This window comes from Urocampus carinirostris, chromosome 2, assembly GCF_059441175.1.
Source record: "Urocampus carinirostris isolate Australia breed hairy pipefish chromosome 2, RoL_Ucar_1.0, whole genome shotgun sequence".
Lineage (NCBI taxonomy): Eukaryota > Metazoa > Chordata > Actinopteri > Syngnathiformes > Syngnathidae > Urocampus > Urocampus carinirostris.
Window position 1 is genome coordinate 45,348,705 of NC_142350.1, and position 25,375 is coordinate 45,374,079.

General features: G+C 38.9%; 1 protein-coding gene across 2 annotated transcripts in view; it reads left to right on the forward strand.

The window, feature by feature from the left end:
- Positions 1-19,995, forward strand: part of cadm4 (cell adhesion molecule 4) — a 284,937-nt gene extending 264,942 nt beyond the window's left edge. The window contains exons 7-9 of one of the 2 annotated variants that reach the window (XM_088326717.1): positions 11,563-11,691; positions 14,225-14,293; positions 14,399-19,995. In XM_088326717.1, the coding sequence (XP_088182843.1) occupies positions 11,563-11,691; positions 14,225-14,265 (170 nt within the window). In that variant the 3' untranslated portion in view covers positions 14,266-14,293; positions 14,399-19,995. The remainder of the gene's footprint in view (positions 1-11,562; positions 11,692-14,224; positions 14,294-14,398) is intronic. The other variant, XM_088326716.1, reaches the window with a different exon arrangement.
- Positions 19,996-25,375: the final 5,380 nt, after the last annotated feature.

Consider the following 25,375-nt stretch of genomic DNA (forward strand, 5'->3'; position numbering starts at 1 on the left):
ATGCGCATGAACACAAACGCCAGTGGTTCGGCGATCTCTGGGCGGAAGATGTGAGACAGAGAAGTCAGGCGCAGGAAAACAGGAAGCCATACGCAGAAACCGGACAGGAGGGACGGAATCGATACCGGATACTGGAGCAAGATACTGGACAGGACAGACCCGATCGATACCGGTTACTGGATACATGAGCAAGATACCGGACAGGGCAGGACAAACAGAATCGATACCGGATACTGGAACAAGATAACAGACAGGACGGGACAGACGCGATCGATACCGGATACAGGATACATGAGCAAGATACCGGACAGGGCAGGACAGACAGAATCGATACCGGATACTGGATACACAAGCAAAATGCTGGACAGGACGGGCCAGACGGGATCGATACCGGATATTGGATACACGCGCAATATACCAGACAGAGTTAAAATACATTTCTTGCGAGTGTAGAGGTTCGTTGACGGACTGACAAGGAGTGAATGAGAGCACTGAGTTTAAATAGGAGGGAAGCCAATCAGGCAACGAGCAGCAGCTAGCGCCAAATCGACGGACCCAAGTGAGGGCAATGGGCAACCATGACAATTTTTGCTGTTTATTTGATCTAAATTCGCCTTAATTCCGTTCCCCAGAAAGTTTTGTTTTTATCATCTAAAAAATACATTATTTGCAGCCCAAGAAAAGATCTGTTGGATGGAAACCTTGGCTTTTTTTTTAAACGTTTTTGAAATCAGTTTATTTTGTCTGAAGTTGTCCAAATTTTGATTACCAAAAGCAATCTTTTAAAAATCCTGAAAAATAGATTATTTTCAACCGAAGCTGTCATTTGGACGTTACTATTGCTATTTGTTTTGTGTGGGGTCCAAATTTAGCCCCCTCATAAGATGTTATTTTTTTCAACCAAAAAAGGACGAAGGAACCTTGACATCTTTTAATGTATTTTTAACAAGTTTTTGCTGCTTATTTTATTTAAAATTACCCAAAATCCGCTCTCAGTAAGTCATATTTTCATTTTCTTGAAAAAATGCTTTTCTAACACGAAACACTTGTCTTTGGGACCGAACCTGGATGTCTTTTTAACATCTTTTCAACAAGCTTTTGCTGTTTCTTTAAATTTTAAAGTGCCCAAATTTTGATATTCCAACCAAAAAACCAAATTTCAATGTTTTTTTAACTAGTTTTTAGATACGTTATTTTCAAGCTAAAAATACGTTCTTTCGACAGAACCTTCACGTCTTTTTTGCTGTTCATTTCATGTAAAGTCAAAAGTCCTCTACTCAACATCCCCAAAAAACGTTTTTTTCCCACATTTTATATTTATACTAAGTATAAAGTATTTTGAATGCAACCTTGACGTCTTTAACATCATTTCAACCATTTTCTTCTGTTTATTTAATCTAAAATAGCAGAAAGTCGTCTTTTTATCACCTTGAAACGCGTGTCTTTTGGACAGAACCTGGTTGTCTTTTTAACATCTTTACATCCAATTTTTCCTGTATATCTCGTCTAAAATGGTCAAAATTCCCACCCTTCCAAAAGTTGTATTTCCAATGTCTTAAAAAAATAATGATTTTGATCAAAATTTCTCCTTTTTAAGTTTCTATGCATCCTTTTTGTTGCTGTTTATTTCATTTTAAAATGTTTTAATTCAGCTCTTTTCAATGTGTTTTATAAGAGTTTTTAAAGACGTCTTTTGGACATAACCTTGACTTTTTTGGTCTGTTTATTTCAATTAAAGTGGTCTAAACCCAGCTCAGCAAAAATGACCATCTCTTTAAACCCAAAATGTATTGGACGGAATCATGATATCTTGTCAACATCTTTTCTCACATTTTTGCTTTTTATTTTGCCTGAAACCATGCTCATTCAGCACCCAAAGTCTTAGTGTGGTTGAGGGGGACTCCTCTTTCACCCTCTGCGCGATCTTGACTCCTTCTGGGAGATTGATACAGAGGAGAGGATTCCCAGCCACCTCGTTACGCCCCTTATAGACGCCTCTTATGTCATGCAGGAGATGCAGTGGGAGAATTTTAGTTTTCTGGAGCAGCACACAGATCTAAGCATATTACTCACATCGCATGCAAATCAGCCACCTACCTGCAAAGGAAGGTGTCAGGTTGGGAAGAGCGATGGGGAAGGAATGTTTGGTGAATGTGAGTGTGTTCTTGACTCTACCCACCTCCCACGAGGGGGATATGGCTTTGGTATATAGATAGAGATACATTTTGTGCATAGTGGTCCGAATTTAGCCTCCCAAATTTTTTTTTCAGGTTTCATACAGTATTCTAACCAAAAGCAAAACTTTGCTGTCTTTTATAGTTTTAGGACACTCTAGTGCAGGATCTCCAACCTTTTTCAAACTGAGAGCTAATTTTTTGGTACTTATTAGCGCAAAGGGCGCCTAGTTTGATTTGCATTTCTAAAATAACTACGTACTATGTTGTTACCAGGTTAATTATTAGAGGCAGAAAGAAAGGGAGCGAAGAAAAGTGTCATGATGACTGATTACATTCACCTGTGCCCGCTCGTTTGGCGCCAGCCGCTGTGGGCTTCCTGATTGGTTCCCCATCCTACTTAAGCTCTGTCCTTTCACTTCCCTGTTGTCAGTCCATCAGCGAACCTCTTTTTCTACAAGGCAAGCACTTTGACTCTGACTCCCGTGGGTCCCGCTTTTTCACCCATTTTCCACCCGTCCGTTCCTGCCTTCCCCGTTTGGCTCCGGCTACGACCCGTTATTTGACCCCGACCACGTTTTGCTCTCCCGTCCCGGCTAACGACCCGTTTTTCCGTCTTCTACACTACGATCTCCCGCTCCGGAAGATCCACTTCCGCATTCGGAACACATTCCGATTCTGTGAGCGGCTTGCTTCCCTCGTCCAGCGAGCACCGGATCGCGGGCGCTGCCTTTGCTCTATATTTCAATAAACTTGTGATTAACGTTACGCATCTGGGTCCTACTTCCGTTCTGGCCGTGACAAAAAAAGAGAAAACAAGAGGAAACGAAAAAGAAAGAGAAAAAAACAGAAAGTTTGACAGAAAGAGCGAGAAGAAAAAGAAAGAAAATGCGAGAGAAAAAGAGCAAGAAAGAATGAGAAAATGAGAGTGAAGTAGGAAGTGGGGTTAAATTGACTCGGTCGACCACTAAAAAAATCATTTTACGAGAAAATCACAATGACGCAGCACTAGTGAGCTATTTTCAGCAAAGGTTCCCGAGCGCACCCGCATACCTGTCAACCTCCATGGCTCCATGCCCTGACAAAATGTTGTATTTTTCCTTACAAGATACAAAATAGTTTTACACCATATTTTTTTCAAACGTGTTTATTGAAGTAGTTTAACATGTTGTATTTTACATGTGTTTCATTATATCATATATATTGTTAATTAACATGTTGTTTCGAGATACCGAGTTGCTCGACATAAATGAGGTTTATTATAAAAAAGGTTAAAAAATGAAGTAGCTCGGACGTTCACTGTAGAAGAAAAAAATACATGCAAATATAAATAAGTGGAATAATACATTTTCTTATTCAAATTATTAATTCATTTTCTGCATTAGATTATTGTTTGTAATGAACTGATTAAAGGGATACCTACAAACCTGTCTTTTTTCCATTTTCTCCTTTTATACTTCCTTTTTTTTCTTAACATAATTATTCGTAATATAATGCATCAAAGCAAGTGAGCCGTTTGAGAGCCGGCTCTCTTTAATGAGTTGAGCCGAAAAAGCTGGTTCTCTAAAAAGAGACGGACTTCCTTTCACTACATAACTACCACATGAAATCCGAGGCGGGAGATGCATGCGCACAGTAGCATCAAATCACTCGCTTCGTTTGCAACGAAAAAAAACATACAGAGATAGAGGCTACGGCGGCGAACTCGTTTGACTTGATTGATTTGCCGTTTCGTGATAGTCGGTGTATACCGGATGGTACCCATCATTGACAAATTTGCGTTTTTCCGTACAGAATTTCTTGTACGTCGTACACGTCTTAAAATGCATAATAAACGTACTTTGTACGGCAAAAACGTACAGGTTGACAGGTATGCACGTGGGTGCTTGAGGGCACCATGTTAACGTTAAGCCGAACGTTTGAGAGCCTCGTAAAAAAGTATCGGTTTATAGTTGGTATTTTCGAGGAATACAATAAACGAGCCGTTTGGGTCACATCCGGGACACGGTCCCAAATGTCACCTGTGAGGAGACGATACCGAGACGTCGTTATTAGCCGATTTCAACCCGGGCGCGCGCCTGACTGGCAGCCGCTAGGGCTGGCGGCTAAAAGCTCCTTCTCTTTAATTAAGCCGGCGTCGAAGGACAGGGGGAGGAACGAATAAGAGAAAGCCGTCAAAAATGATGAGGTCACCGGTGCTAAGAGGAATTAATCAGTGTCCAGTTAATTAGCGCTACAACCTTGATCATTAATCCTCGGCCTTCGCACACATGTTCCGTTTACGCCTTCATTCTTCACTTGGGGGATTACAGCTTCAGTTCGACATCAAACACTTTTGACAAAGTGCGCCTTTGTTTTGAGGAATGACATAGTGACGAGGTGGACGCTAGCTAGCTAGCGAGACGAGACGAGAGAGGGGGGCACAAAGAGATTGATGATGTCGACTCCGGCGGGAGACGGACGAGTACTTACCGATAAATTAACTCCTGGCTGGTTGCATAGCAACGTGCGGGGAAAGCTGCGTTGCCGCGCAAGCTAGCAAACACAGTCAAATCCATTTTGCATTTTGCTTTTGTTTCCCACCAATAGGAATCACAGAAAAGATTCAACATACAAGAGAAAGAAGTTTCAAAAGATAAATATAGATGTATAAAAAACGTCGGCTAGCTAGCTTAGAGTTTCACATGGCTCACGGATCCCTTAACCACCTGTGTCGTAGGGGCACCACTTCCTGTTGTCTATCTTGGGAATGTACAGCCTGGCGGTGACTATCCCTTTCTAGGCCGGTTAGTTAGCTCTATTGTGCTAACGTCAATTTGTAAGCTAGCTACACAGTACTGTTTGTAGTTAATTTTTTTTGTTAAATCCCGCCTGGTTGCATAGCAACGAGCTCTAGAACGTGTGCCGTTGCACAAGCTAGTGAGTTCAGCGAAATACATTTTGTTTTTGTTTTTGTTTCCTCCTTTTAGAAATACAGAAAAATGAGAACATACTTTTAGAATCGCAATGAATACTAACTTGTTTTTGTTCATTGAATTCCTGACGCAAATGTCTGCAAGCTGGTTCAAGTTAGCTTTATTGTGTTAACATCATTTGGCTAGGTAGGTAGCTAGTAGCTTTTAGTTTTTTTACGGCACTTATTTAAAAATAAATCCTGCCTAGTTGCATAGTAATGCAATGGAATGCACGTGTTGCCGCGCAAGCTACCACTACAGAAAAACAGTTTTGTTTTCTTGTTTCCCTCCAAATGGAAATGCAGATAAAAGAACTACTTTTAGAATTATAAATATATAAAATTATTTTGTTTTGTAATGTCAACTTCCATTCAACGTCAATGTCAACTTCAAGCTAGCTTTTTGTGCTAACAACATTTATTTGCTAGCTGATTGTGACTGTATGTCAAATGTTTGCGTTCTGTCTTATTTTCATTTAACTCCTGGCTGATTGCATAGCAAGGCGCGGGGGAAACTCCGTTTTGTTTGTAAATATATTAAAACTTTTATTTCTGTCAATGCTATCATTTCATTGAATTCCTGGCGTTGGCTAACTAGCCTCAAGTTCGATTGAGCTTTGTTGCGCTAACATCAGTTTATTTCAGCTAGCTGTGAATTACTTCATCGCGTTTCTGGCACATATGTGGTATAGCAAGCTACAAGTTCAAATTAGCTGTTTTGCTCACATCTATATGTAAGCTAAATGCTTTTTATTGTTGAGAGTTGTTTTATACGTCTTAAAGGTGGGGTTTTTTAGCAACCCAAGTAAGATGTCTTTCAGACGTGTCCTTTGTGTCTCTCTAACATCTTTCGAACATAGTTTATTAATAGTGTCAAATTTGGGGGTAAAAAAAATCCCTTTCCCTCCTCACAGTTTTGGCTTATTTTCCCACTATTGCTGTTTTTGTTGCTTTCAAATAAAAAAAATTGGTTCAACTTAATTTGTATCATTTCAATTCATCTTACTTTGCAGTGAAAGGAGATACCCTCCAATTTAGTTGCACGATTGTATAATGAGACTAAAGGTCATTTACTCATTCATTAAAGCAACCGCGTGTGAACCCAGTATGCTAGTGCTATGTATTTTATCGTGCCGGGACTACATTTTTTCTTTACATTCAACCCGTTAAAGTTCAAGTGTTGGCTTCATTTTGTTTACATCTGTCCGTCTCCTTCTCAATCTGGTGCCCGGCGTGGGGCTGACATGTTTGTTTTGGCTAGCGCCGCGATCAACTAAACGCCCGAGCTAGCTCCCGTGATGGTCTTTGACATTTACACAAAAGTACACAAAAGTACACGCGCCGGCGGGTCAATAGCTTCTACCTGCAACAGCGGGTGGCGCCGATCACTATGAAAAACCTTTCTTACCTACCGACTGCTGAAAAGAGTAACCGTAGCAACCAGCTAAACGCTCCGAAAATGTACTGTTTTCCCGCTCGGGAAATTGCATACCTGTCAACCTGTACGTTTTTGCTGTACAAAGTACTTTATTGTGCATTCTAAGACGTGTACGACGTACAAGAAAATCTGTACGGAAAAACGCAAATTTGTCAATTATGGTTATCACGTATGGCAAATCAATCAAGTCAAACGAGTTTGAGTTGTGTAGTGAAAGGAAGTCCATCTCTTTTTAGAGAATCGGCTTTTTCGGCTCAACTCATTAAAGAGAGCCGGCTCTTAAACATCTCACTTGCTTTGATGCAGTATAGTACGAATTATGATGTTGCATAAAGAAGTTAAGAAAAAAAGGAAGTATAAAAGGAGAAAATGAAAAAAGACAGGTTTGTGGTTATCCCTTTGATCAGTATATTACCATAAATAATTTAATGCAGAAAATGAATTCATAATTTGAATAAGAAAATTCTACTTGATTATATTTGCATTTTTTTTTCCTTCTACAGTGAACGTCCAAGCTGCTTAGTTTTTTAACTTTTTTATAATAAACCTCACTCATGTCGAGCAACTCTATCTCACAACAAAATTTTAATTAACAATATATATGATATAACGAAACACATGTACAATATAACATGTTAAACTACATAAATAAACACGTTTGAAATAAAAATATGGTGTAAGATTATTTTGTATTTTGTAAAGGAAAATACGACAGTTTGTCAGGGCATGGAGCCGTGGAGGTTGACAGCTATGAAATTGGCGTAATTCACTCGTTTCGATTCAAATCAGTAAAGATGTATTTTTATTCATTTGTTTAATTGAGGACATTGCAACCACTAAGTAGCTCACATTATATTTCAAATCATATACATAAAAAGAAAATATAAGGGGTATGTTTTTCATCCTCAGCAAAGAATTGTTTACATTACCAGGCGTATCGAGTTGATCCATTTACGATGTCACCCTGTTTGTATAATGCTCTCTGGCAAATTGTGCTATGCAACTATGCAAGATTTTATTGATTCGCTAAAACAACTTTTAAGATTAACAAGCGTTGCTAACCTAAACTTGAGATTAGCTCGGCAACATTTGCGCCAGTAATTCAATGAAATGATTTAATTTAAGAGGCAAGAGTTTGTTTAAAAAAACAAAAAATTTCGCCGAATGTGGTTCACATTTGCCCCCAAGAAGCCATATTTTCAACGCCTTGAAAAAGACGGGTTTTTTTTTTCATCAAAACAGAGATTCTTTTCAACCATTTTCTTCCTGCTTATTTGATCTAAAACAGTTCAAATTTAGTCCCCAAAAACGTGTCTTTTTAATGACAAGAGAGAATTTGGAACGTCTTATCAAACTTTTTTTTTTTCCTGCTTAGTTCTTGGGTGACACGGCGGCTGAGTGGTTAGCATAGTTCTGTGGTCATGGGATCGAATCCGCCTGTGCGGAGTTTGCATGTTCTCCCCGTGCTTGAATGGGTTCCCTCCGGCATAACGGTTTCCTCCCATATTCCGAAAACATGCAGGTCAGGTTAATTGGCCGGTCCAAAATGTCCCTAGGTGTGAATGAGCGAGTGAGTTGTCTGTCTCGGTGTTTCCTGTGACTGGCTGACAACCAGTTGAGGGTGTCCCCTGGCCCACTGCCCGGCACACCCGCGACCCGAATGAGGATAAGCGGCGCAGATAACGGATGGATGAATGTTTAGTTCGTAAAAAGCATACAAATTTAGCTTTTAAAAAGTCGTCTTTTAAACATTTTGGAGAAAAAAATACATATTCGAGCTGAATATCAGGCATTTTTCAAAAATCTTTTCAACCAGTTTTTGCTGTGTATTATAAATAACCTTTTTTAACTTCCAACCACGGAAAAATCTTTCGGAGGAACCATGGGGTCTTCTTAATGTCTTCTCAACCACATATTCTAATTTTTTTTCCTGACGTGGTCCGAATTTACCCCCAATCGGTCGTCTTACTAAAGTCTTGAAGAAGGTCTCATGATATTATATATCCATGCACATTTCTTCCATATTTAATAACCTGTAATAGAATAATAATTTAAAAACATAAGAAATGAATAAAAATCTGTCCCTGTGTATCCTGTGACTAGCTGGCAACCAGTTCAGGGTGTCCCCTTCCGACTGCCCGTAGATAGCTGGGATGGGCTCCGGCACCCCGCGACCCTACTGAGGATAAGCGATGCAGATAATGGGTGGATAAAACATTTTATGGACATTTTATGCATCTTTGATCTCGTGTTCAGATTTTGGCAGTTGTAACTACACTTTGACTCTTTTGATTGTTTCATTAAGAAACAGTGTGTATTTAGCGTCCCTTATTGCTGAAAACGTTATTCAAAAGTGTGAAGCACATTGTAAAGTGCTTTGAGAAGTCTGGAGTGACTTGAAAAGCTCTATATAAATTAAATAAATACATTTAAAATAATTCGATTTTTTTTTAAACCCCAAAATTATTATGGACATTTTTAAACCATTTTGGGGGGATCATTTCACCTTTAAATCTAGGCTTAAAACATTTCTATTCTATAGCTTATGAATGACCGATATTTCACTTTGAAAATATCTGTGTATTATTTGTGAGCATCCGTTGCAGCCTTGTCATCCTGAAAGGAGGATTATCTCATGTGCGGTCCCTTCTCAAGGTTTCTTCATTTTCCTCATGTTGAGGTTTTTGAGTTTTTCCTTGCCCTCATGTAGGTTTTAGATCAGGGGATGGTGTAACAATAGTGGTTTGCAATAATCTGTGGTCTGTGCAGCCCTTTGAGACTCGTTATGATGAAAGGGCTATACAAATAAACAGGACTTGACTTAAAAAAAGTCGCTTTTTCACTTTCACAATTCAACCTAAAAATGACGTCTTTTGGATGTAACCTTAATATCTTTGAACATATTTTGGAGTTTTTTTCACATTTTTTTTAATGTCTTTTCAATCCTTTTTTTTTTTTTTGCTGAGCTGGCCCGATCTCGGCACGTTCCTAATAATTCGTCAGACTGCTTCCGAATGGCTTTGTTCCGGCTTGTGCTTTTTATCCCCTGGAACATTCCTAAAAAGGTCGAGGACAGTGAGCGCTGGAACAGAATGCCACATAACTTTTTTCTTTATCCACACATTTTTTCTTATCTTAAGTGGTTAATTCCTTTTCACAGTGGTCGGAAAATACTGTATGGTCCAGAATATAAGGCGCACCTAGAAAGCCCAACTTGGCCAGAAATCTAAAAAGCCAAGAGTGCCTTATTTCAGTGTTTCTCTACTTGTGGGTCGGGACCGAAAAGTGGGTCTCAAACCCATTTTCAGTGGGTCGCAATTACGCTTCTTAACACTAGATGGCCATTATGCCCTGCAAATGTGAGTTGCCACTCCTAATGTTTTATGGTAGGTCTAACTCTAGTTATAATTCAATTTGCCTTATATATAAAAAATATATATGACAAAATACTATTTTTGGGGGATGTTCCCTACAATTCAATTTCCCTTAACCTAAAAAATGTTCTCTAAAAATGCAGAGCGTGTACTCAAACTGGAATTGCATAGCATGTGCTCGAATTTAAGTTTAAATGTTCCTATTTTTTTTTTTTTATTCACTGTTCCTGATTTCTAAACCGTTCCGTCAGCGGGGGGAGCAATAAAATGTGATAATGTAACTCAGGCGTAAGATAGCGACTTTTTATCTCCTTTCTGCCCGTTTTTGCTGCCGTCTAACTTTCCTTTTTTCTGCCTCTCGGTTTTATCACTTTCGATTTTCCTCCTTGTGAAAATCGAGGTTAGTTCATGGTGTCATTTTCTTCTGCATGCTTGAGGATTTATATATTGAAAGTTTTTATGCGATTTTTTGGAACTAAATGTATGTCAAAAAATACCGTAGACTGCCAGGATGCGACAATCAATTCTTAGGTGGGGGAACACAAATTGAAATTGGCCGATAGCATGGCATGGGAAACCTATGCCAATTCGTTGATATTTTCTGAACTCCTTGTTTTCAGATTCTTCGTTTCTATTATCATGTTTTTGCCTCTCTCTTTAGCATCACGTGGGAGCCTGTGAACGCATAGTGAATAAGTACAGTAAAGAAAATGCCGTATTGTAACGCAGACACGAGATTTTAAAACGAACAAAGAAAGGGGAGTCATTTTCGGGGATATATATATATATATATATATATATATGTGTATATATGGCCGGCACAGTAACTGAATGATTAGGGTGTTTGCGGCAGAGTTCTGAGGTCACGGGTTCAACTCCAGCTACCAGCCTGCCTGTGCAGGGTTTGCATGTTTTCTCCGTGCTTAAATGGTTTTCCTCCGGACACTTTTGCTTCCTCCCTTATTCGAAAAACATGCATTTCAGGTTAATTGGCTAGTTCAAATTGGCCCCCTGCCCATTCCCCAGAGATAGCTGGAATGGGCGCCTACTGAGGATAAGCGGTGCAGATAATGGATATATATATATATATATATATATATATATGCAGCACGGCGGCTGGTTAGCGCATCTGCGGCACAGTTCTAAGGTCTTGAGATCGAACCATCCTGTGTGGAGTTTGCATGTTCTCCATGGGCTTGCGTGGGTTTCCTCCCTCTTTCCAAAAACATGCATGTCAGGTTAGTTGGCCGGTCTAAATTGTCCTTCGGTATGAATGAGCGAGTGAATTGTCTGTCTTTGTGTGCCCTGCGACTGGCTGGCAACCAGTTCAGGGTGTCCCCTGCCCACTGCCCGAAGATAGCCCCAGCACCCCCGCGACCCTACTGAGGATAAGTGGTGCAGATATATATATATATATATGTATATATATATATATACATATATATATAGATACACACAGACACACATACAAATACATTTTCTAAAAATATAGTAGCAGTGTCAGGTTTATAAAAAATTTGTCCCTCACGGAAAGGGGGCAACATCATAAAGCCGGAACTCTGTATCCCAGTGGTCTACTACTGAATCATACATATAATTTCTATTTTGACTTGTGTTTTTCAGATCCCGGCGCAGTGGTAGAGACTCACAGCGCAGTTCCGTATGCAGTGATCGGCGGCGTTTTGGCCCTTCTGGTTTTTACCATCATCTGTGTTCTGATCGTGACCATCTGGTGCTCCGTACGCCAGAAAGGTAACAAATCCGATATCGCCGCTCATGCCAACGCCAACATACGTTGGAATTAAACGTTATAAAGCGGCAAATACGCTCAGGACAGCTGCCGCCGCTTCTAGGGCAGGCTTTGTTTACATCGCCGATAGCGAATGTGTCGAGCGACGCATGGTATTTGTTTTTTGTTTTTGTGAGCGATTCTACGTCGAATGCACGGATCGAAAACGGGAAAATAAGGAAGGCTATTTATTGTTGTAGCTTGAAAAACTAGTCTTCGTTCAATTGCCACCTATGCTACATACTGTGATAAACACAACATTATCCATGTTAAGTGTAAAACATCACTGCAAAAAATTACTAAATGGCAGATTATTTTCAGTAAATTTTTGGGATAAACATATTAATATAAGTATTTACTTAACTATTTATTTTCATTTTATTTTTTGCATTTATTTAATGAGTAAAATTAAAATATTTTTAATATTTTTTTATTATTGTCTGTATTTTTTGCACTAGGATATTAAGTTTTAAGTATTTCTTTCGAATTATTAAGTTTTATGAATATGAGGGGTTTTTGGGAAATAGACTATCGCTTACAATTTTCCCATTTTAGATGTTATATTTATTACTTAGGTATTCTTTCTTTACATAATATCAGATAAACAGAAGTATTATTTTATTATATATTTAATCTTTAATTCTTCGTAATGATTCAGAAGATCAGGAACAATTTGAGGTTAGCCTGATAGCTTGACTAACTTCCAGGTTTCTCCCTGAACAAATAGACAAGCCCCTTTTGCTTACTATACCCAAGTTAGAATTTTCTTCAAACAATCTCTGTCTCCGCAATATGTTTAAAATAATACTAACAATTTAAGATTAGCAGGCCAACTTCCCGGTTCTTCCCAGGTCTATTTTTCTATGCCCCTTTTAAAAATGATGAGAATCCCGTGACGGACGACCTCAGACGGGCTTGCATCCGACAGGAATTCTTGTTTTACGACCGAAAACATTAAGGCTCATCCATTAAAATGAAACTCCCCATCTTTTAAAGTGCCTTCCACTTCCACTGAATCCAACCCACCCTCCCATTTGGCAGCCTTCGATTGCACACGGCGCTCGCCAAGAAAGAAATGATCGGCTGACGAGCTGTCAGTTAGCGTTAGCCAGTTTAAGGCCCGACTATTACGACCAATCAATTTAGAGACAGAAGGAGGAGATCATGGATTTTTTTGTGCTGCCTAGTGGCTTGTTCCATTAAAACCGCGGAAAAAACAGTGTCAATGAGCCTGATATAAATGCTAGATGCTACTGCTAATACCCTTGGCAGCAACTCTACTCACTAAGTCTTACAGTGACCTAGTCAAGAACCATGCCTGTGACACCTGGAAAAACTTGCGTGTCTATGGCTCTAGTAAGCACTACTTAGAATCTACTGCTAGCACACTTGGCAGCAACCCAAGCCAATAAATGCTAAAGCGGCCGAATCACCAATCAATTCTGTGACTCCTGGAAAACTCTAGCATGTCTGTGAGCATAATAAACGAGGCTACGTGCTACTGCTAGAAACCCTGGTGACTACATTGGCCAGTAAGGACTAAAACAACCAAGAGCCTTATCAGCGCCAGTAGTGCGTGATGCTTGGGTAGTTGCAGAGTTTCTGACACTAGGCGTTAGAGAGAGCCAAGTGAGAATCCAGTCCTTCTTCAGGATAACCCAGGTGTTCTGTTATCCAGTCCTTTTATGGGTCATTCAAGTTTTGGGTATCTCGTCGATTATCCAAGTGCTCAGGTATCCAGTCCTTTTCTGGATCATCCAAATGCTTAGGTATCCCGTCCTTTTCTGGATTATCCAGGCGTTAGACTATCTAGTTCTTTTCTGGATTGTACAAAGACTTGGGTATCTAGTCCTTTTTTGGATCCTCTGAGTACTTCCAGACATTTACTGGATCATTCCAGAGCTCAGGTATCTGGTCTTTTCCTGGATCATCCAAGTGCTTGGGTATCCGGTCATTTTCTGGATAATCCAAGTGCTAGGGTATCTAGTCGTTTTCTGGATTATCAGAGTGCTCGGGTACCCAGTCCTTTTTAGAAACCGTCAAGAAATTGGGTATCTAGTTTGTTTTGGGATCTTTCAAGTGCTAGGATATCCAGTCCTTTTCTGGATCATCCAAGTGCTCTGACGTCCAGTCAGGTTTGTAGTCCTTTTTGGATTTTACGAGTGCTTGGGTATCCAGTCTTTTTCGGAATCATCCAGGTGCTCGGGTGTCCAGTCCTTTTCTGGATCGCCCAAGTACTGTGGTATGCAGTCCTTTTTTGGATCATCCAATTAATCAGGTATCCAGTCCATTCGTGGATTGCCCAGGTGCCCTTTAGCAAGCTTTGAAGGTGAACTGTGCTTCAGTTCTTTCTGTTTTTGCAATTCTAAATCTCGAAAACATGTTAGCTCAACAGTTGACCTTCCCTCCGATCTTTCTCCTTGTCTCTTCTTGTTTTTCCCGACCAACCCCCCTGCCCACTAATTTTGCATGTTAATGTTAACGCTAACCGCTAAGGCTCGTACCGCACCCGCGAGCCGATTCTAGCTTGGTACTGACGTTCAAACTAATCCATTATCCTGTCAGGTATAACCCTCATTTGGGTTGAATCGGTGGGGGGGATGCTTCGCCGATTAACCTCCGCTCTACCGCCCCTTACCCTACCCAATCCCGCCTTTGCCCCACACCTAGGTTCCTACCTGACCCACGAAGCCAGCGGATTGGACGAGCACGGCGAAGTGCAGGAAGCTTTCCTCAATGGCAACGACGCTAGCCAGGGCAAGAAGGAGTACCTGCTGTAGCCCTGTACCTAACTTTTGGCCCCTCACCCCAAACACACACGCACTTACACACACAAACACTATTTGAAAAACGATGTAAAAAACGGATTACACAAATCGGCGCAATTTGCGGACTAAAGAAACAAGCGTTTTTGGCCCGACAGCACATAAGTGGCGTCATTTAGCGTCGGATGCTAAAAGCGTTTCCATTGTGTGAAATGTATTTTATATTGTTGGATGTTCTCAAATCATCGGGAAAAGATCAGAAATATTTGAACGAGATATTCATGATAGGGAGTGTGACTTTTTTATCCTTTTATCATTTTTCTTCCTCAAAATCCTCAAATGTTTTTTCTGTTGTCGGCCATTTAGTTGAAGAGGCAGGCTCAGCGGTGGCTCATTTGCATAAGACGGATCTGCCCTCTCCAAAATGGCTAATTTTAGCGAGACAAAAATTTGCATCTGTGCATCTGAGTTTTTGAAAAAACAACTGAGATGATTTGAATTGTGAATTTGAAGAATTAGTCTTGTCTTGACATACGAGCTTTGACATTTGTATTTGTCAATGGCAGCTTAGCAAAAAACGGATCTTGAAACACAATATACGTGTATGGCAGCCTAGCTAAAATTTGTCTTTGATGCTTTATCAGTCTATAGCAGCTGAGCTAAAATGGATCCATGACTTCTCTAGATGTTTATGGCAGTCTAGCTAGAATAGATCTATCACTTCTCTAGACCTCTATGGCAGCCTAGCTAAAATTTATTTATGACATCTTTAGACGTGTATGACAACCAAGTAAAATGGATCAATGACGTCTCCATCAGTCTATGGCACCCTAGCTCAGATCCATGAATTATCTAGACATAATTGGCAGCCTAGCTAAAAGGAGTCTGACGCCTTTATCAGTCTATTACGGCCTAGCTAAAATATATCCATGACTTCTTCAGAATAGAATATCACAATTAATCTTAAACGTTTTATCTACTTATGATAGCCTAGCTAAAATGGATTGTTGTCCCACAGTTAATGGCAGCCTATCAAAAATGTATTTTTGACATTTAGTCATCCATGGTAGCCTTGCTAAAACGAATCTGTGGCATCCTTATTTGTCTATTGCAGCCTAGCTATAATGACGACTTTATCAGTTTATGGTGGCCTAGCTTAAACAGAACTTTGACTTTTATATGTGTCTACGGCAGCCAAGCGAGAAAAGATCTTTGACCTAGCCCAAATTAATCCTTGACTCTTTGGACATCCAGGGCAGCCATGTAAAAACTGGAACTATGACGGCTTTAGCTGTTTATGGCAGCCTGGCTAGAGGGATCCTTGAAGTTTCTCTCTGTAAATCAATGACAACCTATCTAAAATGCATCTTTGATGTCTCCAGCTGTCCATGGCATCATAGCTGACGGGATCTTTGCCGTCTTTATCCATCTATGGCACCCAGGATAAAATTATGTAATTCATCCACGTCAGCCTAACTATAATGACTCATTAACATATTTATATGTCCATGGCAACCTAGCTCAAATAAATTTATGCCGTATTTAGCTGTCTATGTGGGCATGGCAATAATTGATCTTTGACATCTCTATCTGTCTAATGCAGCCTAGCAAAAATGAATTTTTTGATGTCCTTAGCCATATTTGGCAGCCTTGCTAAAAATCTTCATCCGTCTGTGCTAACATTGCTAAAATGAATCTGTGATGTCTTTAGCCGTCCATAGCAGTGAATGAGTTAAAACACGAAACACGAAACAGAATGAGCATCACGTTTTACATGACTTGACTTGATTTGGGTACAAGCACCATTTGGGCTAAATCTAGTGATAAATTAAAATATTGCATATAGTTATCATATTTTTAGCATTTTTTTAATGTACTGCAATACATTTTCTATTAATATTTTATTTAACATTGATGTGCAATATATTTTAACAACTTTTATGATACATTTACTGTCTATTTTTGAACCTATGCATACTTTTTCTAAATTGCTTACACTAATAAGTACTATTGTTGTTATGTTTATACTCGTAAACTTAAGATTTGATTTTTCGATTTTTCTTACCCCTGCGTTAATTGTGGAAGTCTGGAAAGCACTGTTTAATTAATTGTGTGAAAAATTTTGGCCACATTTTCTTTATCTACTGCAAAGAGAATGCAGCCCAACTTGTATGTCAAAGTGTCACTCTTTACAATTTTTTAAAAGAGGTACTGTATTGAAAAGTGAGAAGTATTACTTAAATTGCTTTAAAAAATCGTATTTAAAAAACAAGAACAACCTCAGGCACATTTTCTTTATCTCCTACGAGGAGACGTAAGGTGGCTCAACTCGTATGTCAAGGCATCAATCTCTACATTTTCTACCACTTTTTCTACCATTTTTTGCTTGGTTAATTGTGTATAATAATAGAATAACTACAGACACGTTTTCTTTATCTACTGCGAAGAGACGTAAGGTTGCTTAACTCGTATGTCAAGACATCACTCTTCACGTGTGTTCTATTGTAAAACGACTTAAATTACTAGGTTAATTAATTGTATGAAAACTAAAATAACCTCAAGCACATTTTCTTTATCTACCGCAAAGAGAAGGCAGCTCAACTCGTATGTCAAGGCATTACTTTTAGTACTTTTTCTTTTCCCTAAGTGATTTTCTTTCTTCAATGCTTTTTCTCTTGTTGTCCGTCTCGCTGCCGTGGAAGGATTATTATTTTTCTTTCTGCCAAGAAGGAATTAACGTCACCAGAATGAAATATCAAAAGGAAGCTTTATTGTGTGCCATTAAGAGGATAAAGAAGATCACGTCCTCTTTTTTTTCTTTTTTTGGGAGGTTTACAAGACTTAAAAGGCCAGAACAAGAAAGCAGGAAGTCGAAAAAAAATATTTAATAAAAATATTATTATATATTACACACTCTTACACACATGTAAACAAAGTGAGTATACATATCTCTGAATTTCTTTGTATAAAAAAAAAAGCTGACGCATAAATGAAACTTTTAAGAGAAAAAAGTTTACTATTGCATTATGAAAGTATATTATACTAACACTGAATATTAGCCAATAGCGGCGCAATGCCAAACCAACTACTGTCCGTTGAACTTTAAAGAAAAAGAAAAAAATTGTGAAAAAAAAAAAGTGTCTCTATTGGAAATATGTGAGGGAGTATTAGGGTCTTAACCTTGATAGAAAAATGTCATCATATTCATATTCAGTGGTCATATTTTTATATATTGATTTTTCATTATTGTGTATTTTGATTTTTCTGTGCGACTGATACTGACACCAAGTGCAAAGACTACTAAAATGTGGGGAATATTTGTAGAAAATACTAAAAATAAATAAATATACTATATTCTAGTGATATCTACTTTCCGATGATGAAATTGGCGAAATTCCCCTGTCCCTCGAGAATATGAATGAAGAGATGACCAACTTTCTATTGTGAAACTGAGAGATTTTAGTTCATTTTTTAAATAATTGTTCCCATAAAGTCAAAACTTTACATTTGTAATCATACATATATATATATATATATATATATATATATATATATATGTATGTGTGTGTGTGTGTGTGTGTGTGTGTGTGTGTGTGTGTGTGTGTGTGTGTGTGTGTATTTACAACTGTATACACTGGAACCTCGGTTCTCGACCATAATCCGTTCCAGAACCCTGTTCGAAAACCGATTTGGTCGATCACCGAAAATCGTTTTTCCCAGTAAAAGTAATGTAAAATCGTTTTAATCGGTTCCAAAACCCTGAATGTTTACCAAGGACGTAACCAAGCTAACCCAGGCTAAACGTACGTTCGCGCTAACATGAACGTATACAAATTTAAAAAAAGGATTATGAATAAGATTTCTTACCTTAGTGGTGGACGGTGGGGAGAGAAAAATCCTCAAAAGTTTTCAACCTCTTCCAAAACTTGCGGCAGTTGCTTGCTTATAGCGCTAACTTCCGCATCACTCGATTTCACAGCCTCCTTATTTTTTACTATTGTACTGATAGTAGATTTAGCCATGCTGTATTCACTAGCAAGATCGGAAATTCGTACACCTCTTTCATATTTAGCTATTATGTCTTTCTTCAAGGCAATAGTTGGACAAACATTTTGTCTGCTTTCATCTGTAACTGCTTGCACCGACCTTCTTCGGAGGCATAATTAGGGGCTAAAACACCCGTACGCCGCTCAGCATCGCACCCTAGGGTACAGGCGTTCGAACTCCGATTTTTTGACCGAACAGCGAAGCAAGAATTTCTCAAAATTTTTGGTCGAACACCGATTTGTCCGAACTGAGAGGCGTTCGAAAACCGAGGTTCCACTGTATACATGTGTATATGGTCATATACATATGTGCGTATAAATATGGGTATACTGTACCCACATATACACTGTATACTGTATGTATATAGACGTACGTATTAATACGATGATATACGCGCATATATATAAATATATATATATATACTAGTATATATATATATATATATATATATATATATATATATATATATATATATATATATATATATATATATATATATATATATACTACGGCGGCGCAGTGGTTAGTGCTTGTGCGGCACAGTTCATGTCATGGGAACCTGTCGTGGGTTCAAATCAAGCTCCAGACTTCCTGTGCGGAGTTTGTATGTTCTCCCCGTGCTTGCGTGGGTTTCCTCCGGGCACTCCGGTTTCCTCCCACGTTCCAAAAACATGCATTTCAGGTGAATTGGCCGGTCCAAATTGTCCCTAGGTGTGAATGAGCGAATGAGTTTTCTGTGCCTGTGTGCCCTGCGATTGGTTGGCAACCAGTTCAGGGTGTCCCCTGCCCACTGCCTGGAGATGGCTGGGATGGGCTCCAGCCCCCCCGCGACCCTAACGAGGATAAGCGGTACGGCTAATGAGATGAGAGATGAGATGAGATATATAAATATATATATATATATATATATATATATATATATATATATATATATATATATATATATATATATATATATATATATATATATATATATATATATATGTATACGTGTAAATAATTCATCCCAGCTCCACCCAAAAAAAAAGAATATTAGAACTTGAAAACGTTACGTTTGACTGACCCTAATACTCCCCTTTGTAAACAACAGTCTTACTGAGACTTTTCTTTTTTTAATTCATGTTCGATCCAATACGATTGTTGTTCCTGTTTACTGTTTATTATTATTATTATTATTATTGTTATTATTATTATTCTCAACGTTGTTCTTCTGAAAACTGTAAATGTTCCAAGAAAATGTACACTTCTCTTCTCACGCTTCGTTTGGGATCCTACTGTTTGTAGCGCGGTTTTTATCGTCTTTTTAGGCCCCGCCTACTTTTTGCTCTCTCGTCGTCTTTCTCTTCCTGTCTCTATGTTTTCTTTCCGTGTCCATGTGTCATTGTTGATATATAGCTAACGATTTCTTTATAGGGGAGAAAGCACGAGAATATTAAAAAAATAATTTAAAAATAACTTTGACTTTCCTTGTTTTTGTTGCTAGAATTGTACGGAAAGCCATATTTGCTCAGTAATGGATACTATGGGTATTGAATTCGGGTCCGGGTGGTGAGAACGATTCCTCACCACTTTGGCTGAAAATTTTCCTATAATACCCTGTTACAAGTTTTTACAACTTGAATGAAATAGTGTGATGATTGGATCTAATGCAATGCCTTTTGCTATGTCATCTACATTCTGAGCGGGCGAGTGGTTAGGATTCAGCGCTCTCACAAGAATAGTCCGGGCTCGATACCCATTGCATCCATTGCTTAGCAAATATGGTCAGCGACATTTGTCGACTGATCAATCACTGCTCAATTATGGGAATATACTACAGACGCTACCCTACTTACGACCATTCAAATTACGAAAAGCGGTAGATGCCCCAAAAAAAATTCGGGATGTCCAAAAATATCCGGACATTACTATAAGTAAGATTTTGTATTGTGTGTACCTTTTTCCAAGTACAGGACATTACATTGTGGTGGCGCTGTGAGAGGTCACCCACCATCCACCCGGAAGTGAAAAAAAAATCCTCTTCCTCTTCCTCTAGTTCGTGTGTAGACATTCTATACTGTATCTCCAGCACGCAAAGAACTTTGACATTTTTATTGTTTAATATCTCGTGCATCCATTCGATGTGGTTGGTGTAATGTGTAAAGTAGAGGCGAGCAATTTCATTTGAAATGAAAGTGGAATAAGAAAGCTTGATGCGGTTGAGAAAATGATTGAATCGCTTTTTTTTTGCCCACTTTCTATCACGGAGGAGGAAGTCGCCTAACTCTTGAAGCTCATCTTCCAAAAGTAAGTTACAATTAACTTTATCTGTCTTTATACAGCATATTATTTTATGAAATTTGTACTTTTTTGTACAAAACAATACAGGCTATTTATACAAGCCTTAAACATACTTATATGAACTTTAAACATACATTCCATACAAAATATAGCACGGAAGCAACTTACGAGCAAATTCAACTTACGAATGATCGTCCAGTTCGTAAGTAGCGCACCCCAAACACTCAGGGGTTTTCCCGGCATAAAAAATATGATTACACAGTGTCTAGTGAAAGTATTGCTTCAAACCTGAAGCTAAAAAACTGTGAATATTTTTTAAGAATAAGCAACATGTGGGATCATGAAGTGGAACCAAATTATTTCAACATTTTATATTATATTTAAAGAAAAACAACTTAAAAGTAGGGGTTGCAAAAATATTGTCCCCCTGTACTCTCAGCTCAGCCAACTGACTCTATAAGAACCCGGATTACTTCTGAATGATCCAATATCGACCTAAATTTCTAACAATGACAGAGTGTACCTCTGTGTCACTAAGTTTAAATGCACTTGATCTGTCATGTGCTCAGAGGTCTGTCAAATGAGTCACTGGAGAACAGACAGAATTATGAAGAACAAAGAACACACCAAGCAAGTCCAGGATAAAGTTGTAGAAAAGTTAAAAGCAGAAATGGGATACAAGAAGATTTTGCAATATTTACACATCTACCGTAGCAATGTGCGAGTAATAATATCAAAATGGAAGGTGCATAATACCATTGCAAACAAACCAAGACCTGGCCTCTCAACTTTCAACCCAGACAAGGAGAAAACTAATCAGATAAGCAACTAAAGGGCCCATGATGACATTGGGTGACCTGCAGGCATACACTGCAGGGGTGGTAGAATCTGTGCATGAGTCATACTCTGCATAAATCCTCCCTTTTGGAAGGGTGGCAAGAAGAAAGCCCTTTCTGAAAGAATACCATATAAAAGGCCCGTTTGGTGTTTGCAAGAAGCCACATGGGAGACATAAACAACATGTGGAACAAGGTGCTTTGGTCAAATAAGACCAAAATTGAACTTTTTGGGCTGAATGCAAAGCATTATGTTTGGAGTAAAACAAACTGCACATCACCCTGAAAACACTATCCCCACTGTTAAACATTGTGTTGGCAGCATCATGTTCTGTTTTTCAGCAGGGACTGGAAAGATGGTTAGAGTTGATGGGAAGCTGGATGGAGGCAAAAACAAGGCGATTCTGGCAGAAAATTAGTTGGAGTCTAGAAGAGACCTGAGAACGGGGAACAAGTTCACCTTCCAACAAGACAACAACCCAAAACAATAGGAAAATCTACAATGGAATGGTTTAAAACCAACAATACAAAGGTGTTTGAATGGCCAAGCCAATACGGTGTCAGCAAAAACTAAGGCATCCTATTTTTTATTATATGCGACCCAGTATGGGTCCGCGGACCAGGAGTTTCCTGACCACTACGCTAAACTAGCAGGTGTTGTTTTTCCACGTGATGAAATTGACGGAATATCAGTGAGATAAAGAAGAGCGAATTGTCCGAGCGCGGCGAGTAAACAAAGCAGACTCGAGCGCCGTTAATGAATCATACAGCCGAGAAACGTCGATTAAAAAAAAGAAAGAAGAGAAAATAACGTCGTTAAAGTCTTGTTGGATCGAAGAGCGATTCGCGAGATGTGGAAGCGGTCAGAGGTCGCCACGGCGACGATCGATGGACGGCTGTGTGCTGCTTTGTCATAAAAAAACAGAAAAAATAAAAAAAGATTGTCAAGCAGCGATCAAAATAATGGACTGGTGGACATGACGGCGTGATGTGGAGATGGCAAATATATTGGCATATTTGAAAAGAAAGATATTGCGAAAATGGGGTGGTAAAATGATGAAATAACTGGCTCCTTCACTTTTTGATTTAAGTTAGTTTTATTTTTATTTGGTATTGTTCGTAATTTTCATTAACAATATCCCCTTTTAATTTTTTTAGTTTTAGATAATATTCTATTTTCCTTTTTCTCTATTAAACATATTTTAATTGTTATCAATTTTTAATCAATGTATACATGTTTTAATATAGGCAAGTTTAATGTTCTATTTTTAGATTATTCTTCACTTTTTTAGATTTTTGGATTAGATTTTTTTTTTAGATTTTTTAATTTTAAACAATATTTTTTTCCTTTTTTACTTTGGGCAAAAAAAAAATGTATTTTTCTCTTTTAATTATCATTTCATCATTTTGAAAACAGTTTAAAACATGTTCTCTCTTTAAATTTAGAGTTTATTTTAGTTTTATTTTATATTCTTTAAATTTGGACAATATTTTACTTATGAATTTAGGCAATTTCTTAAAATAAAGTCAACCAATGTTGTTGTCCATCCAAATAGTGCCAGTTTAAGTTCTCAACTTCTAGTTGTCTTTATTTTATTTTATTCGTGTGTTGTGTTCTATTCAAGCTTCTTCAGGAGATGATTAGTAAACTAAAAGTCCATAAATCCAAGAGTGTGTGTGTCTTGATTAAAGTATATTGAACTATCAAAAACAGTAAAAATAATTCACCTAAAGTTTGTGTAGCCACCCTTCGGAATAACTAAAGGTTTTTCATCCGTTTTCCTGACATAATCATATTAAAACGTATGTGGTGCTCCAAGACGACGAGACAAGTTTTGAAAAGAATAAACTTACGCTCTTCAATTCAATCGGTTAGTAAATTGTTTGTTAGAATAATTTATTTACCACCCATATTCGCTACAACCATTCAGAATTTGTCTCCCTCCTGCAGTTACTTAACAGTGTTGAGGTTCATTTTGGTCCAAAATAATGGTTTCAAAATAAGGTGCAAGCAAAGGGCTTTTGTAAAAATATCACAAAATACTGCAGACTAGAGTACCAACCTATTTACCTTTTGCTGGAGACGGTGTTGGTTAAGGAGGAAAAGGAGTAGTGTGTTTAGCTCTGTCCATTTCTACCGTTCACCCAATCAAATGGCTCTGGGTGCTTTGCTTGGGTGTTTACATTTTGTTCTGCGGCTTTTCATCACAAAGAGTGTCAAAAGTTAAACTAAAATGATGTAATGAGCTTCCATATTGGAATTCTTTCGCGATGGACAGCCAAAACTGGTTCTGTAGCTCAGGAAGTAGCTTGTCTTGGGACCAAGAGGTCACAGATTGGATTCCCGGCTCCTACGTGTTATATGTCGAAGTGTCCCTGGGTAAGACACTGAATCCCTAATACCCCCGATAAGCACGTAGTTGCCTTGCATGGCTGACGCTCCTGTCAGTTAGTTAGTGTGTGTAAAATAGGAAAGTGTGAAGCACATTGTAAAGCGCTTTCATTGACTTGAGAAGCGCTATATAAATGCAGAACATTTGACACCTTGACTGTAAACTGTACTTAAGATTGTGCCCTATGGCTTTCCACCAACTAAAAACTGCCTTCACATGTAATATTACAATAAATAATTGCCCAAGTTAGGTTCTCTGCGAGCCAGATGTACTCACGATAAGAACCATGTAACGCTCGCAAGCCGTAGGTTCCCGACCCTTGCAGTACGTGATCGAAACGGACGAGTCGGATCAATAAACAGGAAGCGAAGGCATATTCCTCGCTGACTTTACAGCGTTCGGGAAAATAATGCTGGCGATAATGACAATGCGGAGTCGATGAACACCTCCTTCGCTTCGGTGAGCCATCGTTTCCGCTTGTCGCCGTCGCTTCCGTTTACGACCTCGTATTTCATCCTTGCGAGTTGCGGTAAACAATCCAGTTTTGAAGTATCGGTGTTATACGATTGGATGTTCGAATACAGTGGAAAGGGATGCTTGGGGGGGCTGGTTGGACTTTGAACGACAGGAGTGTGTCCGAGGAAAATCTGCAGACGGAACAATGTACAGAAAAACTGGTAGGCCAGATACTTGCAGTACATGCATGTGTATCTTGGGTTAAAAATAAATCAAATCTTAGGTACAGCTCAATACCATGTACTTTCACAAAAAATGTTTAAAAAGGAGTAAAAATAGACAAAAGATGTCTAGGTTACACTTAAAAGACTTGGTTTTCTTTTAGCTTAGCAGGATTTGGATGTTTTAAGTAGCCTCCTTAAAATGCGTGTCGTGAAATAATTTCATAGTTTTGTGTAAAGCCTAACAATCTGTTAGGAAGGCAAATGCAATTTGGATTTCAAATGACCGATACTGTTAGCGCAGCCCCACGGTGTAGAGGTTCAGGGTTCAAGTCCAGCTACCACAGCCTCCCCGTGTGGAGTTTGCATGTCCTCCCCGTGCCTGCGTGGGTTTCCTCCGGGCACTCCGGTTTCCTCCCACATTCCAAAAACATGCATGTCAGGTTAATTGGCTAGTCCAAATTGTCCCTCGGTGTGAATGAGCGAGTGAGTTGTCCGTCACTATGTGCCCTATGACTGCCTGGTAACCAGTTCAGGGTGTCCCCTGCCCACTGCCTGAAGATAGCTGGGATGGGCTCCAGCACCCCGTGACCCTACTGAGGATAAGTGGTGCAGATAATGGATGGATGGATGACCAATACTGTACATT